Source organism: Micromys minutus, assembly GCF_963924665.1.
Source record: "Micromys minutus genome assembly, chromosome: 1".
NCBI lineage: Eukaryota > Metazoa > Chordata > Mammalia > Rodentia > Muridae > Micromys > Micromys minutus.
In genome coordinates, this window is record NC_137969.1 from 156,404,232 (window position 1) to 156,426,243 (window position 22,012).

The following is a 22,012-nucleotide window of genomic DNA, read 5'->3' on the forward strand; positions in this document are numbered from 1 at the left end:
TGGTGTTGGGATCCTCTAGAAGAATAGCCAGTTCTCTTTACCACTGGGCCATCTTTCTACTTCTTATATTTTTTTAATCAAAACTGGCTTCTGGACTACAACTGGAGTTATAAAATCAAGCCATCTAAAGTGAGAAAAACATCTATCCATTTGTCATATTGTCTCTAACAGAACTCAAAGACTGTTGTAACCAAGGCTTTATTTATTCCCCCAGTGACTCCTAAGAAAACAGTTTGACTCTGAGTGTAGATAAAAATAGATTTTAAAATAAGCAGTTTGTCTTCTGCTTTATTTGGACACAGATTACGATGGCAAGTTTGGAGAGGTGTAGTTAACCAGGTGAAGGAAATAACATACTATCTATTACAAACCGAGTTCACCCTCTCTCCCACCCTTAAGATAATCTTTCAGTATGAATTTCCTTGTAAGCTATATAAGTTGGCTGGAACAATCTCTACATATATGCTCACATCCTGGTTAAAGAGTCAACCTTTTTGAAAAAATTATTAAATGCACACAGTGGTGGCCAGGTGCCTGTTGACTTGAATGTTCTCAGTAACCACATCAACCTAGAAGGGTCATGAAGACTTTAGGGAAGAAGCCATGTCTGTGCTGAGCATAGTGGCCTCACCCTTAATCACTCAGGAGACAGTGGCAGGTGGATCTCTGTGAGTCTGAGACCAGCCTGGTCTACAGAATGAGTTCCAAGACAGCTAGAGCTACAAGTAAGACCCTGTCTTGAAAAACAACAATGCCATTCTTATTTATGTATCTTTATAGGTGGGAGGGGAAAGTGTCCAGCCACGCAGTGTACATTCAGACTGGTATTCCTCATATTCTTCATACCAGAAATCACATCCATGATGCTTTGCTCTCAGAGGTCCAGGTTTGCTTCTGTAACCATGCCAACACAACTCAGAAAATTGATTAACTAGAGCTGTTTGGACCTACATTTTCATCACTTGGACAATCGATTAGAGCTGTTTGGATCTACATCTCCGGTTTCCCTTGCTTTGTTCTTGTTCGAAAAAGAGCCTCAGTATGTGGCTCAGGCTTGTCACCCAGGCTGTTGTTGAACTTAGTCCAATTGGAAATATAAAAACTTGATTAATTTTTAATCATACATACATTTACCTACTTATAGTTTATTGTTTGAGTATGTGCATGCATGATGTGTGCACAACAGCAGGGTACTCAAACTATAACACACATGTAGAGCTCAGAGGACAACTTTGTGAGGTCAGTTCTCTCTTTCCATCTTTATGAGAAAGGAAGGGTTCAGGGCTTTCCCGGCAAGTGTCTTTATCTGGCGGGCCAGCTCATCGACCCTATTTATTTTTGACAACAGGTTACACGTAGCCTACGCAGCCTTGAACTCACTGTATAGCCAAGATGACCTTTGATCCTCCTGCCTCTACTTTCTGAGTGCTGGTATTCTAGGTGTGTGCCGTACCTCATTGATGTGGTGCTGGTGAATCAAATCCAGGGCTTCATATACAGCAGGCAAGCAGTTTGCCAACTGAGCTACATCCCGAACCCTGTTGATCTACTTATTTAGAGACAGTGTCTCACTACTGATAGCAGATCCTGAGCTCACCATCTTTCTACCTCAGGCTCCCCAGTGCTATAATTACTGTCACACCCAGTGTGCTAGAATCTTGGAGTGTGATAAAAGTTGATTCTGAGAGGAAGAAAAAGCTGACCATGAGAGCCAAGTGCCATTGCTGGGATAAGCCATGTGGCTTCCTTTAGCTCCCTCTATCTGTGAAACCTAACCAAGTGTTCATTGTTAAATCTGAAACCTCCAGAACCTGAGCTGCAGAGCTAGAATCAATACCTCTATCCAAGCAACCATAACATGATTTGCAGAGTCTTGTAGTCCAGGGACCTAGAAAATCAACAGTTTCCAGACTGGGTCTTCTGCAAGTCTCATTTCTGTTTCTGAGATAAGACACCCCTATGAAAAGCAACTTGGGGTTGGGGGCTACTTCATTTTACAATTTCAGATTGCAGTCCACTGTTACAAAGAAGTCAAGGCTTCAAATATCTGGTCACATCACACACACAGCTAAGAACAGAGAGAAATGAATGTACAGTGCTCACTTTCCTGCACGCTTGTGCTTAGTTAGATTTCTGCACTCATACGGTTAGGTACACTCTGCCTAGGGAATAGTGCTTCCCACAGTGGGCTGACAGTTCCCATGTCAATTAGCTTGAAACAATATTAAGTACATGCCTTTAATCCCAGCACTCAGGAGCAGAGGCAGGCAGATCTCTGTGATTTTTGAGGACAGCCTAGTCTATATATTGAGTCCCAGGCCATCCATGGCTCCAAATAAACACACACAGTCCCTTATAAAAATAACTTACTGGCCTACCCAATATAGACAACCCCTCTATAAAAGACTGCCTTTCTAGGTGACTCAATGTTGTCTCAGGTTGACAACTAGGAGTAATCATCACAGGGATGTTACAAATTAGGCCATTAGGAACATTTTTTGTAGACATTTAAAAATAACTCATGAAATCATTTTAAGTGTACTTACTGAGTTTAATAGATACAAGTGTGCTAGCTAGCTTTATGTCAATATGTCAACTTGATCCAAGCTATAGTCATCTGAGAGGAAGGAACATTGATTGAAAAGAAAAAAAAAAAAAAAAAAAAAAAAAAAAACCTCGGTAAGATCATGATGTAACCAAAACTGTAGAGCATTTTTTAAAAATTAGTGATTTACATAAAGAGGGCCATTGTGGGTGGTGACATCCCTGGGCTGGTGCCTCTGGGTTCTATAAGAAAGCAGGCTGAGCAAGCCATGAGGAGCAAGCTAGTAGACAGTACTCCATGGCCTCTGCATTAGCTCCTGCCTCCAGTTCCTGTCTTCAGGTTCCTTTCTTCAGGTTCCTGCCCTCACTACTTTTGATAATAGACTACTTGTGTGGTGGCTATTCCTGGTTGTCAATTTGTCTATATCTGGAATGAACTATAATCCAGAATTGGAGGGCACACCTGTGATCTAGATCTTGAGGCTGGGAGATACAAGGTTCTGACCTAGATCTTGTCACAGAGATCTTGAGGAATAGAGGTCATGAAAAGCTTAGGTCTGGGTAAGGTAGTCTATGCCTTTAATCCCAAGAGACTGAGGCAAGGAGATCTCTGAGTTCAAGGTCAGCCTGGGACAGGTAAGTCCCAGATCCCTGCATGGTGGTACACACCTTTAATCTAGAGCACACCTTCTTCTGGAGGTCTATATGAGAACATTGAAAGAGGAAAGCTTCACTCTTTGACTGCTTGCACTTACTGCCAGCAGATCTATTGGAATCTCCTACAGAAGACCAGTTCAAACAACCAGTGTTGTGGAACTGAGCAACTACTGGCTTCTTGGACTTCCCACCTACCGATGCCCATTGTTGGGTTAGTTGGACAGACTATAAATCATCACAATAAATTCCCTTAATATAGAGAGACATTCTCCAAGTTCTGTGATTCTAGAGAACCGTGACTAATACAACTTGTCCTATCGAACTGTGAGTGAAATAAACCCCTTCCTTCCCAAGTTGCTTTTGGTTAGGGTGTTTCATTATAGCAATGGTATCCCAATCAAGACGCAGATATTCGCAATTCTGGTGGGTATGTTCTGTTATCTGGGGATTTCTATCTGTACTTTCTAGACGCTAATAAATTAAGATTTTCTATCTTTTCATTTTATTTTTTAATACAGGGTCTCTATATGTAGCCTGGCTGGTCTAAAACTCAGAAAGATGTGCCTGCTTCTGCCTCTCTAGTGCTGGGATTCTGCAGCACCAGGCCTAATGAACTTTCTTATTTTTTTGAGACAGAGTCTCATGTAGCCCAGGCTGGCCTCAAACTCAGTCTGTAGCCAAGGATGACCTGATCTTCTCAAGTGCTGAGATGACAGGCATTCACCACCATTCCCAGCTGAAATTAAGCATCGTTTGGCACTGGGTACATTTTTTAAAAAATAAAGTACTTGATTGATTAAGTTTCTAGTCCATTTTTTTTCTGTGAGTTTTTTTTTTATGTGTATGGGTGTTTTTAAAAATTTTAGATTGGTTTCTTTTATGTACATAGGTGTTTCAAGCACATTATGTGTACTGTGTCTGTGCCTGGTTGCCTGTCATGGTCAAAGCCTCTGGAACTGGAGTTATAAACGGTTGTGCGCCACCATATGAGTTCTAACAAATGGAACCCAGACCCTCAAAAGAGCAGCAGGTTTCTCATCCTCGAGGGAGCTGAGGGGGCTGAGGGAGCCCTTTTGTCAGTCCCTCAGAGGGAAGTTTTAGTTCAGTCTTCAGGAAGTTCTTTGTTTTTCCCAGTGCAGGGCATGAAGTGAAGTCCTGAGTAGCCACACTTGTATTTAGCAGCTTACAGAATTCTTGGTGTGTATGTGCTTGTGTGTGCTTGTGTGTGTGTGTGTGTGTGATTGTGTGTGTGTGCACGTGTGTGTATGTGCTTGTGTGTGTGTGTGTTTGTGTGTGTGTGTGTGTGTTCACACTCACGTGTAGACCAGTGTGTGCCCATGGAAACCAGAGGGATGGGGTGGATCCTTTGGAGCTGGAGTTGCAGCTGGCTGTGAGTCTCCTGAAGGGGTGCTGGGATTATGGTATGTGTCGTGCGTCACTACCTTTGCTATCTATTTTATGTTTAGATAACCCGGATGATGCACTGCTTTCTTTGTGTGATGCTGGGGATAAAGCTAGGGCTTCATGCATGCTACAAGGGGCTCTACCACTACATTGCTTTTCCTCTTTCCTAGAAACACTGTTTCATTCGGCTGTGCTCACCCTGCTTCTTGCTTCCTGCACCAGGCCTGGCTTGCTCCCTCCTGGCAGAGACTCAGACTCTCTCACCGTTGGTGCATGCCCTCTCTACATACCTTCAGCCACACATACCCTCTTTACCCTACCCTGCATGTTCCCCAGAATGCCCCTAAAGTCACTGATCTGTTTCTGGGGGGAAGGATTGAGATACAGGAGCTCAGCAGAGAGACACAGGAGACAGCTGAGGCCTCATGTACTGGGGTGCAGCCCTACCTGTGCTGTTCTGAATGTATGTGTTCCTATAGCCCTTGCTAGTCAGCCGGGATAGGCATCCTGTTGAACCTCAGGTTCCATAAGGGACTCTGCCTCCTAGAGCTCAGCAGTTAGTAGTACTGTTCTTCAGAGGACCTGGGTTCGATTCCCAGCATCCACATGGCAGCTTACAACAGTCTGTAACTCCAGTTCCAAAAGACCCAATGCTGCTCTGACCTCTGACCTCTGCAGACACTGCACACACATACTGCACAGATACACATGGGCGAAAACACAAAATTAAAATATAATAAATAAAATGGAGAATAACTGAGGTCCTAATGTCAGCATCTTGCCTTCACATACGTGTGTGGTCACAGTCTCATGCACGTGTTCATATATTCACTAGCATGCACACACATACACTATCCTGAGAAACACTCGTGCAAATATAAAAAATCGAAAACATGAATTAACCCGGGCACAGTGACAGAGATGGAGGTGTAAGGAGGATGATCCAGAGATTCAGGCTATCTTTGGCTACACAGTGATTTGAAAGTCAGCCTGGGCTACATGAGACCCCACCTTAGAAAAACATAAAAGGAAAGCGGACTAAAGAGCTAGCACGCCCTGTAAAATTCTTGCATTGTAAGCACCAAGAGCTGAGTTCAACGCCCAGAATAAAGATCAACTGTATGGTGGCACACACTTGTAAATCCAGAGCTAGGGAGGAAGAGGCAGGAGCTTGGGAGCCAGCCAGTCGAGCCTGTTTCGTGAGCTTCAGGCCAATGAGAGATCCTGTGGTGGATGATATTCCTGAGGATTAAGTCAAAAAGTGTCCTCTGACCTCAACATCCATTGGCATGCACACACATGCGACATGCACACACACACACACACACACACACACACACACACACACACACGTGCACGTACACGCATACACTTTAACTTTAAGAATAACTTTAGCCAGATGTGGTAATAGACCAAGGCCAGAGGCCTCTGCTGAGTTTAAGGCTAATCATAAGAGGTTAATCGGGGAATATCTGTCTCAACAACAAAAAGGAGACCTGGTGAGCTAGCACAGTGGGCAAAGGCTCTCGGCTAGGACAGTGGGTGATGGTTCTTGCCACCAAGCCCACTAAGTTCAATCTCTGGAGCCCATTTGGTGGGAGGAGAGCTAACTCCCACAAGTTGACCTCTGACCTCCACGTGTGTGCCGTGGCATGCACAAACACAAATGTACAAAATATAAAGAAAGGAAGGAAGAGAACAGGATGGGAGGGAAGAGAAAAAATGGGGTCTATGGCATTTTGTATTCTTATATTATGAAAATAGTTTTAGACCTTTAGATGACTCAGGATTCCCAGAAACACTTGGAATACCTGTGATGTTTAATGAATTATGTATGGGCAGAGTAAGGGTCAGAAATGTTCTAGGTCATTTAGATAACCAATTTCTAGGACTTATAGCATCTGTCCCAGCTCTTCTACCTCCGTGTGAGAAAAGCAACTGTAATAATGTTAGCAGGTGTACCGGGCTGGTCCCAATAAAACTTTATTTACACAAACAGGTGAAGGCTGGATTTGGCCTACTGGCCCTGATTTGCCCAGCCTTGATCTAGAGTTGACTACACTTCCAGGGCTAGTATTAGGAAAGGGAGAGGGTGGTACTATCTAATCCACCCTAGCCAGGCTCCTCCCAGGAGAAAAAGGAATTATTTCTTAGAAAACATCGTGGTCTTCTTACTCTCCATTAGAGTCCACATTGCTGTGACTGGATAGGGACAATGTCTATAGGGAAGATTTATTTTGGTCTCAGAGAGATTGGCCCACAGGCTTCTTGTTGTCATGGTTTCATGGCAGACGGGGCAGCGGTGCAGCAGTTACATGAGTCAGGGACGATGCAAAGCCTCAAGCACACAGCCCCAGCCCCTCCCTCCAGCCTGTTCACAAGTCACTGACACCCACTAGTCTAACTTTGTTTTTAAGACGGTGTTTCACTGGTTGGCCTGGCCGGTCTTCAACTCACAAAGATCCTCCTGCCTCTGCCTCCTGAATGTTAGGATTAAAGCATGTAGCACCATGCCCAGCTTATCAATATCCTATTTTGAATCCATTCATAGATTAAGTTATACAGAAGGAAAAGGTCCTCACGGACAAAGCCAGAGGTCCACTTTACCCCTACTCATCTCTCAGACCAAAGAAGTTAACAGCCAAGATTAGCCATTGTCCGTTCCCACGGTCACCAAAGGGGAGCTCCTTCGCTGTGCTGGACAAGCCCTGCCCTCCCAGAGCTCCGTCTAAGCCTCAGTACTGATCTTACGGCACAGCCAGGTGACTGGAGGGAAGTCTTCCTCTCTTCTCTACCTGCACCTCACCCTGAGAGCGACTGGAGGAAAAGTGGACTAGGTTCGCAGGGTGCAGCCACCCCTCTGACTCCAGGACCAGGGTACCTGCACACCACCACCCGTCTGTGCTCCTTAACTTTTGCACACTCTTCCCTGGATGTGCTTGTTCCTAGGGAACAATAGCCATTATTGGAGACAGATTTTGGTTCCTTCTTCTACTGCCTCTAACTGCTCAGATCCACTATGAGCATAGATTTCCCAGTCAGCAGGTGCTTTTCTTCCTCTGCTGTGGAAACAAAGGGGTTCGTTTCTGATTGGACTCTCCATTGTGGTATTTCTCAAGGGAAGCATTGTGCTGGTCAGAGAGGGGGAAGCCCTAGTCATGCCCTGGGTCTTCCTTTGGTTCACCTCCCCACAGCCATTATCCTTGCTGAAGCAGAAAGATTTCAAGTTCAAAGTCAGTCTGGGCTACAAGGTGAGCCATGTCAAAAACAAAACAAAACCCTCCTCCTGGTGGGACTTGTTCTTCTTCATCTGATCCTCTACCAACTTCATCTTCCTTTCCCCCTTGGATACTGCACCAGGGCGGTGTCAGCCCTGAAGAGTTTGTTAAACAAGGCAAAAGCTTGAGTCTAGACAGGGTGGACACTTCAAGCTCCAGATCAAACTCTACTCAATTACCGGGAGATGCTTTGGGCTATGAGGGGACTCCCAGCAAGTACCCAAAGCCAGTCCCTAGCCTGCCCAGAGACAGATCATATGCCATCGACTGGGAAGAAATCATGTAGCACCATTTCTTTTTACTACCCTCCAACTCAACCAGGGAGATGCTGCTATTTGGTTTTAAAAATAGAACACCCAGGCTGGACTTTTATGGTTGTGTGAAGAATATTGCTCCTGCCCTCCCACACCTGGTCTCTGCCCCTGCTTGGCCCCATCCAGCTGCTGGATCAGCTCTGCACAAGTTCTCAGGGTCCCCTAGGAGAAACGTGGGACCAGGCAGATTTATGTGTTTGGCCTTGGCTGAGGCCGTCCGCCATGGCTCCCAGCCATGGCCCAGCTGGTCTCCCACAACCCCGTGCAGCTGAGGCTGGGACGTTCTGTGTCTTCTGTCTCCACCCCAGCTTGCTGAGTCACCCCATCAATCCCCTTTTCCTGGATGTCTTAGGGGGTCAGTCCATGGAGAAAAAGATCCAGTCCCTCCAATCCGGTCCAAGCCTCCACTCAACTCATGAGCACCCTGTTGGGATTCAAGTTGGCCTCCCTTGCTGAAATGTGAGAGAAAAGCAGTTCCTGCTGTGTTTAGACCCCAGGGGCCAACCTGAACGGAGACCTGACTTGGAAAGCTCACCCTTAGTGAATGCTTTGTCTCTAGTAAGTTCTTCAATGGCAAGTGCCACTGAAGCTCTAGAAAACTTTTTGGCACCCCGGGATTTGGGGTAAGCCTGGGATGTCAATGCCTATGGGGAAAAGTAGGCCCTAGGAGCAATTTTAGAAAGGTACAGATTATACCAAAACCAATAAAGCCCCCTCGCTGATGGTGCAGGAAGCATGCTGAAGCCCACCTTGTCTTACATTTCCTTGAGGTGAGGTTTCTAGCATACCTGAGAGAGAGCACTGCTTATCACCCTGTGAGAGAGACGCTTTGTCTTAGGCCATTCAAAGAGATAAAGTGGGGAGTATCGCTGTCCTTTGTAGGCAGGGCCGTGAGTAGATGATTTGGACCTATATAGCTCGGACTAACTAAATTTCTCTGGATTGTAGACTGTGTAAGTCTGGGAGCTTTATCTGCTGAGAAGATGTGAAAGGGCCCTGGTGCAGGAAGGTGGTGACAAGGGACCCACTGGAGAGACCGTGTTCCAGGGAGAAGGACCCTAAACTCTTCTATGCTTAATTTGATGTTGGATAAACATCTTGTGGGGAAATTAAAAAATATACATATACTTCATTCTTCAGCTTCCTCTCTGGCTGTGTGAGCTAACCCCAGATGTGTTCATACTTATTACTACCAAAAGCCTTCCAGGCCCCCTGGTATGCCCGTGAGCACCCCGGGCTACTTCGGTCCCTAGCCCCACACTGTACTGGAAGATCAATTTCTGTCTTCCTGTGCTCTTGTCTTGAAGAGCCCCAGGGGTGGGGGATGTGAGTCCCTAACTTGACTTTGAACCATGTCAAACATTGTTTCTCTTTCACTTCCTGTCACTACTGTAGGAGAGCCAAAGGTGAACTCCATCCTGGGTTTCCTCAGAACTCTCTACTACTGATGCCATTACTGCTTCCCCCTGAACTTGAAACTTGAGCCTGAGTCAAATCCAAAGGCTGAGAGTCAAGGAGAAGACAGGCAGAGTGGGCAGAAAAATCCATGTCCTTAAGTAGAGTCACAGTCTAAGAGACTAGGAGGGGCATGGTGGTCATTTGTTACCAAGGGCTGTCGAGACTGGAGAGGCAAGGAGACTATCTGCGGCTACAGAGACTTGGGACCCCAGCTCTGCATCTTTGCTTCTTTGACCAGTAGTGACAGCTGTGGTGGAATCGAGGCCAGAGCATCCCAAGCCTCCTGCATAGAGTCGAGATCGCATGGGCCACTTCTGCAAAAACATGAAATGGGAAAGAATTAACACAGCTATGTGGTCCTATGTAGTCTAGCACCATTATGACCTTAAATATGGCCTTCACTGGCATCCCTTGCTTGACATGTTCCCCAAATATCACAGCCTTAAATCTCCCTACTACCTAACAGAGGCATAGGAGGAGCCCACTGTTGGTAGAGAAAGTTTAAGAGGAGCACAACTTAGTTGGGGATGAGGGAGGTGAACAGGATTACTGAGTGAGGGAGTGTGAGAGGTGGAGGAGAGAAAAGATGGAGCTCATCAACTCACACCCTCACAGCCAGGAGTCCAAGGTCTTCCTACTGGGAGCAAGATGGTTTTGGAAAATGTAAGAATAGCCAGGTAGTGGCAGCATTACATGTACACCTTTAATCCCAACATTCAGGAGGCAGAGGCAAGAGAATCTCTGTGAGTTTGAGACCAGCCTGGTCTATAGATATAGTTCCAGGACAACCAGGGCTACACAGAGAGAGAAACCCACACAGAGAAATCCTATCTCAGATAGATAGATAGATAGATAGATAGATAGATAGATAGATAGATAGATGGTAGATGGTAGATAGATAGATGGTAGATAGATAGATAGATAAATAGATGATAGATAGATGATAGATAAATAGATGATAGATAGATAAATGATAGATACATAGATGTTAGATAGATAGATGATAGAAAGATAGATGGCAAATAATAGATAGATAGATGATTAATAGATAGGTAGATAGACAGATGATAAGTAGATAAATGATACATAGATGAAAAACTGCAAGGATTACTGTGCACAGTTTATCTTCCTGTCATTCCCCACTTGGGGGCTCAGTGCCTCTCTCCACTAATCTATCAGAGTTATAGATCTAGGCCCTCCCTTCCCCTCCTCTGCTCTCTCACTAATATATTTATTGTTCACCTACTATTCACAAGAGCTTTGTTTTACATTGATCACCATTTTACAGATGGGGACCTTGCTCTCTTACCCATGGCCCTGTGTCCAATGCTTCTTTCAGCATTTTAGACCTACCCCATTTAATCGCAGAGGTTTGCATTTAATCTATATTCTCAAGGGGAGAAAACTTTTTCAGAAGGACAATATGTAAGAGAAAGAGAGCATAAAAAGTATCCATCATAAAAAGTCAGGTTGAAGGCTAGAGATGCCGCCAGACCCTGGGTTCGATCCCCAGTGTGGTGTTAACCAAGTGTGGTGGGCAGGCCTGAATTCTGGAAGGTGGAGGTGGGAGGAACAGGGTCAAGGTTGTCACAAGCTACACATACATTTGAGGCCAGCTTGAAATAGATGATGTTTTGTCTTAAAAAAAAAAAGTTATTCCTTTAGAGGGCAAAGTGGCCCTCCCTTTATGACACAGCACAGTCTTTTGTGTTTGCTTGCTTTTGTTTGTTGGTTTCGTTGTCTCTCTGTGTAGCCTTGACTATTCTGAAACAACCTTTGTAGACCAGGCTGGCTTTGAACTCACAGACATCTGCTGGCCTCTGTCTCCCAAGTGCCTCTCACCTACCTTTTTCTTTTCAAAACAGAGTCTTGCTAAATTGCCCGACCAGCCTGGAACTGGCAATCCTCTTCCTTGGTTTCCTGAACTGAGACCACAAGTGTGGTCCACCACACCTGGCTCACAGCAAACTCTTTATGCAGGTCTCTGTGAGAGACGCATTGCTGGGGGCAGGGAAAATGAGCCAGAGGTCTGCAGTCAGAAGCCCAGGTTCAAACTGCATCCAGCCACTTGCCCTTCCTGACTTCCCATCTCCTCATGGGTAATCTTCCTTTGGCTCTTGCAGTCAAGAGATAAGAATGCTCTAAAGTGCTCAGCTCAGCCTCTACCTTTTCCTTAGCATCCAACCATAGTGGCTGTTACTGCTGTGTGATTATTATTAATTTCCCTTCCATTCATGATTATTGTTAATTAGCCCTTTTTTTTTTTTCATTCATTTTGTGCTCCAAAAGAGATGGTCAGCTCCTTGCACATTTTCAAGCTGGGGTTCAGGAAAACCAGGTAAGTGTTTGGTACAGTGTGTGCTGGAAGCCCTCCAACCCAGACTGATTGCCTTCCAATCTGATTGCTTCTGTACTGTGGGCTTAGGCTGTTCTCCCAGAGAGCAGACATCTGCCGAAACAGTAGTCCAGAGAGAAGTAAGGCAACGAGATGAAGCTGTTTGCAGACGGATTTGCTCTCCGGTTCTGGGCCTCAGACCAGGAACCTGCTCCTCTCTTCCCCTGACACTAAGAATCTCAGTCTTTTCCTCCTCCCGGACCAAGCACATTCCCAAGCAGCCGCTCCCAGTCGCTGCTCCACCCCAAGAGCCAGCCCTGGTCACCCTTCTGAGAGAACCAGAAGAAAATGACCCTAATTCCTATTCCATTACCCAAGGTTCATGACCTAGTCCCTAGGCCAGTGACCTACCTTAAGAGGGTGTAAGTACCGGAGTCCTCGCAGGAAGGGAGGCCAGGCAGGGCCAGGCAGCTCGTGGCCAAGTGTTCGGGTGAGGTGGGCGATGTAGCTTGTGGCCAGAACTAGCACATCCAACTTGGACAGCTTGGTGTCAGGTGGCACTGCAGGCAGAGCAGCCTGCAGGGCCAGGAAGGCCTGACGCAGTGTTTTCACCCGAGTCCGTTCCCGTGCCGCGTTCTCTGGGCTGGCCTCACTCTGCAGAGAGGACCCGTGAGGACATTCCACCCAGATTCCCATCTAACCCTGGCTTCTTGTTGTTGCTAATGTTGGGACAGAGTTTCAGGTAGCCCAGGCTGGACTTGAACTCCCTGTGTAGCTGAGGATGACCTTGAACTTGGGAATTGACTGCTTCAAGTGCTGGGCTTATAGGGCCTTACCACCATGCCTGACCTCTAAGGGCCCATTAGTGCCGTGTCTTCTGCTGAAATTAACGGGCCTCACTGGTTCTAAGCCATGCCTCATAATACACGTGAAGGAAGGTCTAGGCTGGGATCAGATGCCTGGAAGGTGGCAACACTTGGCTCAGAACCCAAGTCGAATTTTCCTTCTGTTATTCCATTATCATCTGTTCCACTCCTGCTTATCAGGGTACCTGGGTGCCACAGGAGGCACAGAGCCACACCCCTGCTTAGGAGGGCTGACCCTTGACCCAACTAGGTCCTGAGATAAAGAGGTTGCCATGGTGAAGAGGGAAGGACTCTGCACCAAGGATCAAAACCAACAGTCCTGGGCTGCAGATTTAGCAAAGTTGGTAAAACGTTTGCCTAGCATTCCAGAGGCCCGTGGTTCAGTCCCCATCACTGTACAAACTGGTGTGGTCGTATCTACTCTTAGTTCTTGGAATGTGGAGGCAGAAGGATCAGAAGTCCAAATTCTAGGAAAGTTTGAGACCAGCCTGGGCTATGTGAGGCTATGGTTCGAAAATTCGTACATATAAACAAACCAAAAAAAAAAAAAAAAAAAAAAAAAAAAAAACCTCAGCCTAGGTCCCCTGCCACTGGCGACTGCTCAGGGACAGCAGGCAATCCACTTATCTCCTGTGGCCCTGAGTCTCCTCTGTAGGAATCAGTTACCTCACCTTTCTGAGCGTCGCTGTGATGAAGCTCCAGCACCTGCCACCTCCAGCATGTTACCATGGAAGTGCTCTTGGGCTGATCCATCAATCAACACTGCCCTCCAAACCCTTCCTTCCCGGACTCCCTCCTCCAAGTATCCTTACCCTGCCATGAGCTGTCCCCCTAGCTCTGGTCCCTCGAGGGGCAGAGGTGGCTCTGCTCATTCGGTGATTGCTCCAGCTAGTGTCCCACAGGTCCTGCCTTGTCCTGTTGAGGCGGCTCCTCTTCCTCTCAGTGCCTAGAAGCAACCGTGCCTTGGTCTTACTATGACCATGTCCTGTTCCTGCCATTGCTGGTGCCTCTGTGGCCTCCTGGGACATGCTGTTATCTTGAGGTATGGGGCTGTAGGCCTTAGAGCAGACACACAGTCCCTGGTGGAGATTTGGTCTCTAGCTCGCCCTGACAGGGTGGCCATCCAGCCAGCAAGGTCTGTATCTGAAGGAGCTGGCGCCAACTCAGTTCTTCTTCACTCCTAGCTCTGGGAAAACTGCCCACCCAGCACAGCCCCCGCAAAAAGCCTCCGCCTGCCTCCCATCCCGGCTGAGGGGTGGGGGCACTGCATGCTGGGAGTGGCCAAGCCCTAGGTCAAGGCCCATGCTTAGAAAGCAGGAAGATGGGTTAGGAGAGAGTACCCTTCCACACCAAGACTGACCCTGACAGAGTAGTTCTCTGATGGATTTATCGCTTCGGATTTGGGGCTCAAGTCCATAGCTTGGGGCTCTGGGTCTCCAGCCCTTGTGCCAAAAACTGTCGACATGTATCTCACTACAGCCTTTCTTCCTTCCACCAAAACACATTCGAGGGGTGCTACTCTTACTCTCAACTTCTCAGAGATTCTTCCCAATTTCAGCTTCTGCCTTTCCGTGCCCTGGAGCCTTCCTCCCATGTTTCCAGGAGAATGATGCTATCTTTAGGGCTCTGCGATTCTCTTGCCCAGACTTTAACCCACCCACCACCAACCTGATCCCTGTTTGATTGGCCTGACTAGTAGCCTAATAACACACACGTTCCTAGCTCACTATATGCCCTGCACTGTGGCCTCCACTTTATATAAGCATCTTATTTATTCTCCAGAGCAACCGCAAAGAAAAGAGACCGTGTGTGTGTGTGTGTGTGTGTGTGTGTGTGTGTGTGTGCATGTGTGTGTGGGTGTTTAGGGGTGGGTGTGCCTGTGTGCACATGCACATGGAGTCAAGAAGTCTTCAAATGTCTTTCCTCAGGGCACCATCCACATCATTTTTAAAAATGTAACTAAAATATAATTACATCTCTTCCCCCACAGGCTTTTTCAGACAGAGTCTCTCACTGAGAGCTGGGCTTGCTAATAAGCCTAGGCTGGTTGGCCAGTGAAGCTCCAGGAAACCTTCTGAAAAAAAAAAAAACTTGTTTCAGATGTAGGAAACTTCATCATAGGGAGATGAAATAACTTGACCGATGTGTTTTGTTCTGTTTGTGATAACATTGTTATGTATATTCTTGTATGGCTAGAAACTTGTTACAAAGCCCAGGCTGGCCTTGAACACACAGAAGCCTCAGTTTCCCAAGTGTTGGGTTTACAGCACAGTGTAAAATCCAGTAACTAGGCTAGAGATGTCCATGAGATGAGAGACAAGTTCTCTTAGCTTTCAGTACAATGCTCTCCTGTCTCAGAAAGGCCTTCTTCCAGAAGCACCATCCAGAGCCCTTTAGAAGTTGAATCTGGCCAGCGCTGAGGCTAGATTCACATTACAAACATGCCACATAGGAGCCAAACACACAGTTTCTCTGCAGGAACTCGCCCATTAGAGAAAGTTGTCGCTCAGACTTTGCCAAGCCTGGTGGGACCCACTGACTTGAAGGACAGTGTGAGGGAAAAGAGGATCTCAAAGCCACCCTGTGGCTGCATGGGAAGAGATTCTGTGCCCAAGTATGTGCTCAGAGTCAGGTGGTCTGAACGTCTCCAAACGGCTCCTCTACTGTGAGTGCTTAGTCCCTGGGAGAGCTGCAGTCATAGTCATGTGAACCTGCAGCTTCTCAGAGACACGTCCTCAGTGGAGATGCTACCCAGTGAAAAGCAGTGTCACAGGCTGAGGAGATAACACAATGTGACAGTTTTTACTTGGCATGTGTGAGCCCTGAGTGTGAGTGTGATACCCACTACATACAGACACACAGACACATAGACACCACACACATACACATAAACTCACCACACACACACATAGACACCACACACACACACACACACACACACACACACACACACACACGGTTAGATGGGAGAGAGACAGAGAGAAGGAGACACTTAGGCTAAGACAGGATCACCTCAAGTTTGGGGCTAGCCTGGGCAACAGAGTGAGGCTTTGCTTTAAAAATTAAGGAAGGGGTAAAGGCAGGCAGGAAAGAAGGAAGGAAGAAAAAAGGACAAGCAGAGCATCACTTTAATTTGGGGGCCAGCCTGGGCTACAGAGTGACTTTCAGGACAGCCTAGGAGTCTCTTCCCCACAGAAGAAGAAGGCGGGGGAGGAGAAGGAGAAAAGAAGAAGAAACAAAGAACAAGAAAGGAAAGAGCCGCAAAAATACATCTACAAGGGTCTGGTAAATAAGAGCAGGGTGAGGCCAATGGAGTGGTTCCTATGCCAGCAGGTGCAGGGACCATTCCTAGCATCCCAACATCTTTTACAAATATTCCTTTGACAGCAGAGAAGACACCAGGGCTCCTGAAGGGCTTTTGCACAATGAGCATCCTCTGAGGATGTAGCTCAAGATGATGGGCTTGGTTCTCACTGCTAACCTGGCACCAACTGGAACAGGAGTAGCCACAGCCCTGTGACATGATTTTGGAGGATGATCTCTGTGAGAACTTTTGCCTCATCCCTGTGCTTCAACCCATTCTCCAGGAGACAGACACAGTAGGGCAGATTCTGCAAACTGCTCCCAGTAGGCTTCCTAGAGGATGCAGACAGCAGGCAGGCAAGAACATTCAATGCGCTTCTCCCCAGTTCTCAGATGTGCTTTCTAATTCTAGCCAGTACTGGTGCAGCTCATGAAGGTTGGGCTTTGAGTGAGTGACATCAGATTTACTTCCAGGCTCTGCTTCAGCCCTGCTCCATCAGCCCCTATTGATAAATAAAATAGCAGGAGGCTGTCACCCTGTCCCATCTACATGGGACAGGTTCTCTAAGAATGTGAAGACAAGATGATGCCAGGCATGTCACCCTTTTTGTCTAGTACAATAAGCCCCTTGACACTGTGTTTATCAGCAGTGGTGGTTTAGTTGGAGTGGCCAAGCGCACATTTCTAATCCTGAGATGTAACAGGTCATATGCCATCACTCCTATGGATTGAATTAATCCTCCAAAGTTTATGAACCTTGTCTTAGTCAGGGTTTCTATTCCTGCACAATCATGACCAAGAAGCAAGTTGGGGAAAAAAGGGTTTATTCAGCTTACACTTCCACATTGCTGTTCATCACCAGAGGAAGTCAGGACTGGAACTCAAGCAGGTCAGGAAGCAGGAGCTGATGCAGAGGCCATGGAGGGATGTCACTTACTGGCTTGCTTTCCCTGGCTTGCTAAGTCTGCTTTCTTATAGAACCCAAGAGTACCAGCCAGGGATGGCACCACCCACAATGGGCTGGGCCCTCCCCCCTTGATCACTAGTTGAGAAAATGCCTTACACTGGATTTCATGGAGGCATTTCCTCAACTGAGGCTCCTTTCTCTGTGATTAACTCCAGCTTGTGTCAAGTTGACACAAAAACAGCCAGTACAAACCTTAACCCCCCAGTACAACCATATTTCATGGTAGGGCTTGTGATGGTGATTAGTGGGGAGAGTTCTGCCCTTCCTCAAGAGTGGGTGCAAGTCTGGGCTGGGGGTTGTAAGACATAGCCCAGTTGTAAGGATGATTGCCTAATACACACTAAGTGCTGGGATTGATCTCCGGCACCTCAAACAAGGTTCCAGGTATATTCCTGGAACCCCTGCAGTCAGGTAGTGGCTGCTGGAAAAGCTGAAGTTCAAAGCCATCTTCAGCTACCTGAGGAATTCAAGGCCAGCTTCATCTGCATGAGACCCTGCTACTTTCTCCTGAGCATCTCTCTTTCTCTTAACCTCTGTTCTTAAGGCCTAGGTCAAATGTCCTCTAAAAACTACAGTTCTTTCATAAAAATAAAAAGTACATAAATAAATGGATCAATGCCATTACCACTGGAGTATTTTTATTTATTTATGAAGGTTTATTATGTTTAATTATGTGTCTGTGTGTGGTTATGTACTGCAAGTGCAGGTACTGGTGTAGGGCAAAGGTCCTTTGGAACTGATGTTAAAAAAGTTGTGAGTTGCTCTCTGTGGATGCTAGGAACTAAACTCAGGCCTTCTTTTCAGGAGCAGTGTGTGGCTAATTTTAAGTCAGTTTGACACAAGTCATAGCCATCTGAGAGGAGGGATCCTCAGGTGAGAAAATGTCTCTGTAAGATCCACTGGAGACAAGTATCTAGGGCATTTTAATTGGTTATCAACTTGGGAGGACTCAGCACACTGTGGGTGGGAACATCCCTGGTCTGGTGACCCTGGGTTCTATGAGAAGGCAGTCTGAGCAAGTCATGAGTGACACATCAGTAACCAAGACTACTCGATGGCCTCTGTATCAGCTCCTGCCTTCAGATTCCGACCCTGACTTCTTTCAATGATGAGTAGTAATATGGAAGTGTAAGCTAGTTACCTGCCCCCCCCTCACCTGTTGTTTCTGGTCATGGTGCTTCACCACAGCAACAGAAACCCTAAGACAGGCAGCAAACCCTTAGTCACTGAGCTGTCTCTCCATACCAACCTGGAGTGTCTTCATTAAAACCCTGTCTTGTGGGCTGGTTAAGAGCACTGGCTGCTCTTCCAGAGGTTTTGAGCTCAATTCCAGCAACCACATGGTGGCTCACAACCATCTGTAATGGGATCTGATGCCCTTTTCTGATGTGCAGGTGTACATGCAGAAGGAGCATGCAAATGTTACATACATAAATAAATCTTTTAAAACCCTGTCTTGTATACGTTTGTGTGCTCTCTCCCCAATTCCCCACAAGTACTCTGTGTCCTCCCACTCCAGCCCAAGCCAGGGGCATTAGTGGCGTGTGGTACCAAATTCTGCCTCTCAACCAGGGGTGTTGGGGCATTGCCAGTATTCAGAGTATGCTGGCCTGGAGAAGGTCGGGGTGGGGAGGACTCTACACCTAGTGTTTCCCTCTGGGGGTCAGCATGCTGCCACCGCCGCCGCCACCACCCTGAATTGCAAAGTAGGGTTTGGGATGAGTGCTGTGGTTCTTGGCCTCCTCTCTGGGTACCTGGGTGTTGCCAGGTGTACTGCCTGGAGAGGAAATCAGGAACAAGAGTCCGAGGTTCCCATTTCCCCTCAGGTATGTCTGCATACCAGGCAGGAAGGGGAGCTGGGCTGGGGATGAGCAGGATCCAGTCCAGTTGGGAGAGCGTGTTGAAAAGAGAGGGTCTTCTGGAGTCTTGATGTCATGGCGGCTCGGCTAGGCAAAGGCCTTCCTCATGGCGATCTTTACTGAAGCAGCTCTCTGAGAGAATCCTTGCTTGTTTGTATTGCTTTATTGGGAGTGGACGCAGATGCATACACTTTATTGGGGTGAACCAGTGATTCTATACTTTTGGGGGAAAGGGCATGAGAATATCCAACAAGGTCATTGGCTGAAGACTAAGGCTATCTAGATACCTCATTAACATGGAGAAGAAGTCCAGGTGCTATGTTACATGACTGAGTGCACAAGGCCCTCACAGTTGGTGGCCATGGTTACTGGTTCCAGAGCAGGCATGAGAGGCTGGGAGGGGCAGCTCCGCTCCTACCATCAGATCTCTGAGATTCCTGGGGTTCGAGCATGGCCTGTCTCACTGGTTCTTATGTTGGTCTCGTCATACAAGCTACGTGCCCTACAATGATTCACACCTTTAATGCCAGCATGTGGGAGGCAGAGACAGGTGCATCTCTGTGAGTTCCATGCCAGCCTGGTCTACAGAGAGAGTTCCAGGACAGCCAGGGATATGCAGAGAAACCCTGCCTCAAATAACCAAAACCAAACTAACAAGAAACCAAAACCCTGGCCAGGCACAGTGGCATATGCCTTTATATCTAGGAGTTTGAGGCCATCCTAGTCTACAAAATGAGTTCCAGGTCAGCCAAAGCTATATATATAGTGAGACCTTGTCTCAAAAATCTTTAGAAGGAGTGGGAGGTGGATGGGGGGAGGCAAGCCAGCCAACCTTCACCATAATAAAGACCCTTGACCTTAGATCTCCCAGAACTGTTAAAAACATCCCTTGTTCTTCATTGAATTGCCTAGTCTTGGGTATTCTTTTATAGCAACACAAAGCACTCACTGGCGTCTGCTCTCCCTGCTGATGTAACATGTAAATTACATGCAAGCCAGTAAGAAGAGAACTCACATGTTGTTTTCTTGAGTCCACTCTGGTCATTTCCTAAAGGCATTTCATACTGTTAACTAGTGTAATTAAAACTGTTGTTGACCAGCAGCTAGAAATTTACTGGTTTGAAATTCTGGAAATTTTGTTTTATCTCTTTGAATACTTACCTATCTCTGGTTGCTTGGCACCTTTTTCATAGTCATAATTTTTCCAAAGATACTAAGGATAGTTTCTCAAGCAGCTTCTTCTCTCTTCTCTCCTCTCTCTCTCCTTTCCTTTCCTCTCCTCTTCTCTCTCTCTCTCTCTCTCTCTCTCTCTCTCTCTCTCTCTCTCTCTCTCTCCATATCCCCTGCCCCATACATAATAATCCAAAAGAGGAGAGAGGCTGAAAAGAAGACTGTGAAGGTAAAGGTTCTTACCTTGCAATCCTGACATCCTGAATTGGATTCATGTTTTTAGAAAGTTAAAAAACAAAACAAAACAACAACAACAACAAAATCTGGGTTTAGAAGCATACATCTGAAGTCCCACATTCCTACGATGAGCTAGGAGGCTGAGACATGTGAAGCTCAAGGGCCAGCTAGACCAGAGTACACAGTGCAGTACAGAAATAAAAAAGAGACTCTGCCTCAAAAACAAGATAGGTTCTAGGGGCTGGTGACGCACACCTTTAATCCCAGTGCTTGGGAGGCAGAAGCAGGTGGTTCTGTTGAGTTCAAGGCCAGTCTGGTCTACCGAGTGAGTTCCAGTACAGCCAGGGCTTCACAGAAAAATTCTGTCTCAAACACACAAACAAACAAACAAACAAACAAACAAAAAACCCATAAAAAGAAAAGCAAGCAAAAAAATTAATTTTTTTAAAAAAAGCTATTTTTCCCTATTCCCTTTGTGGGTTGACCACTTGACTTAGTTTCTCAACCTGTCTTCTCACAGCAGTTTCAGAAGCAAGTGATTTCTAGCCAATAAACAAAAGCAAGAGGCAACTGTTTGCCAAAGGTTCTGATGAAAACTGGTAACAAAATCAGGCATCTCTCTCTACAGGGGGTGACCCTGGAAGACAGCCAGGCTGGGTCTGTAAGAATGCATCATTATTCACATATTTTCAATCCCAGAGCTGGAAATTTCCACCTCTGGAGATTTGAACACATTTATTTACAAACCCAAGTAAGTTTATCAGCTCTACAAGAGTAAGATGGTTGGCTCAGTGACAAATACGTAGAAACTTCAGTAAGAGGGAAAAGTGAGAAGTGGTCACTCTGAGTGTACATGCATCACAGAGCATGAGCCTCTCTCTCCCTCTCAGACAAAACCAAAAGGGAAGGAAAGGCGTCAGGATCAAACTGTCTTAGCCAAGTCCTGTCAGCGTGTTTGTCCATCCCCTCGACAACCATTTGCAGTAGAATGTTCAAAAGAAATAGCACATGCTGTTCTTGCCTCGAGTTAGAGGAATCTGGGTGGGAAGAGTATGTGGTAGATAACATCTACAACAGGAAATGACCATCGGACCAAAACAACTGCATTACAGCCGGGCTGCCAAGTGCTTCCAGACCTTCCTTTCACTTGCAAACAATGTTTTCCCCCAACAGGAGCTGACACAGAATAAGAGAAGTGGCCAGTGTGAACTGGAGTTTGCCTAGTCATTTTTCATTCCCACAGTGAGTTCTGCTGCTTCCGACATCTCTGAAACCAAATTTGGGGTGTTTTCAGACACACCTCCAATTCTCAAACACCAACTAAGTGTCCAACAAGCCAATGAAATTTCTAACACTATGCACCCACAGGTGTTCACTGGATCCCATAAAGCAAAGGGACAGATCCTATAAAGAATCGTCTCCAATGTCAGATTATAGTTTGGAGTCCTAGACCATATGTACTTCTAAATAACGGCTGTCAATCAGAAGTCCTTGTGACTTCCTCTGTCGGTCTAGTAAGTTGCACAGAACTCGGTTGCATCTTCCTTAGGCTTTCTCTTTTGTCATAAAGGATAGAACCCAGGGATCGCCAAAGGGAAGAGATGTGGAAGGCAAGGTACA

General features: G+C 46.5%; 1 protein-coding gene across 1 annotated transcript; it reads right to left on the reverse strand.

Annotated features, from left to right (window-relative positions):
• Positions 1 to 9,792: 9,792 nt before the first annotated feature.
• On the reverse strand, positions 9,793 to 13,884 carry TCF23 (transcription factor 23; the record flags this gene model as incomplete). The annotated part of the gene is made up of 3 exons (XM_080909153.1): positions 9,793 to 9,969; positions 12,402 to 12,644; positions 13,669 to 13,884. 3 exons carry the CDS (start codon positions 13,882 to 13,884, stop codon positions 9,793 to 9,795), a joined length of 636 nt encoding a protein of 211 aa, XP_080765279.1.
• Positions 13,885 to 22,012: the final 8,128 nt, after the last annotated feature.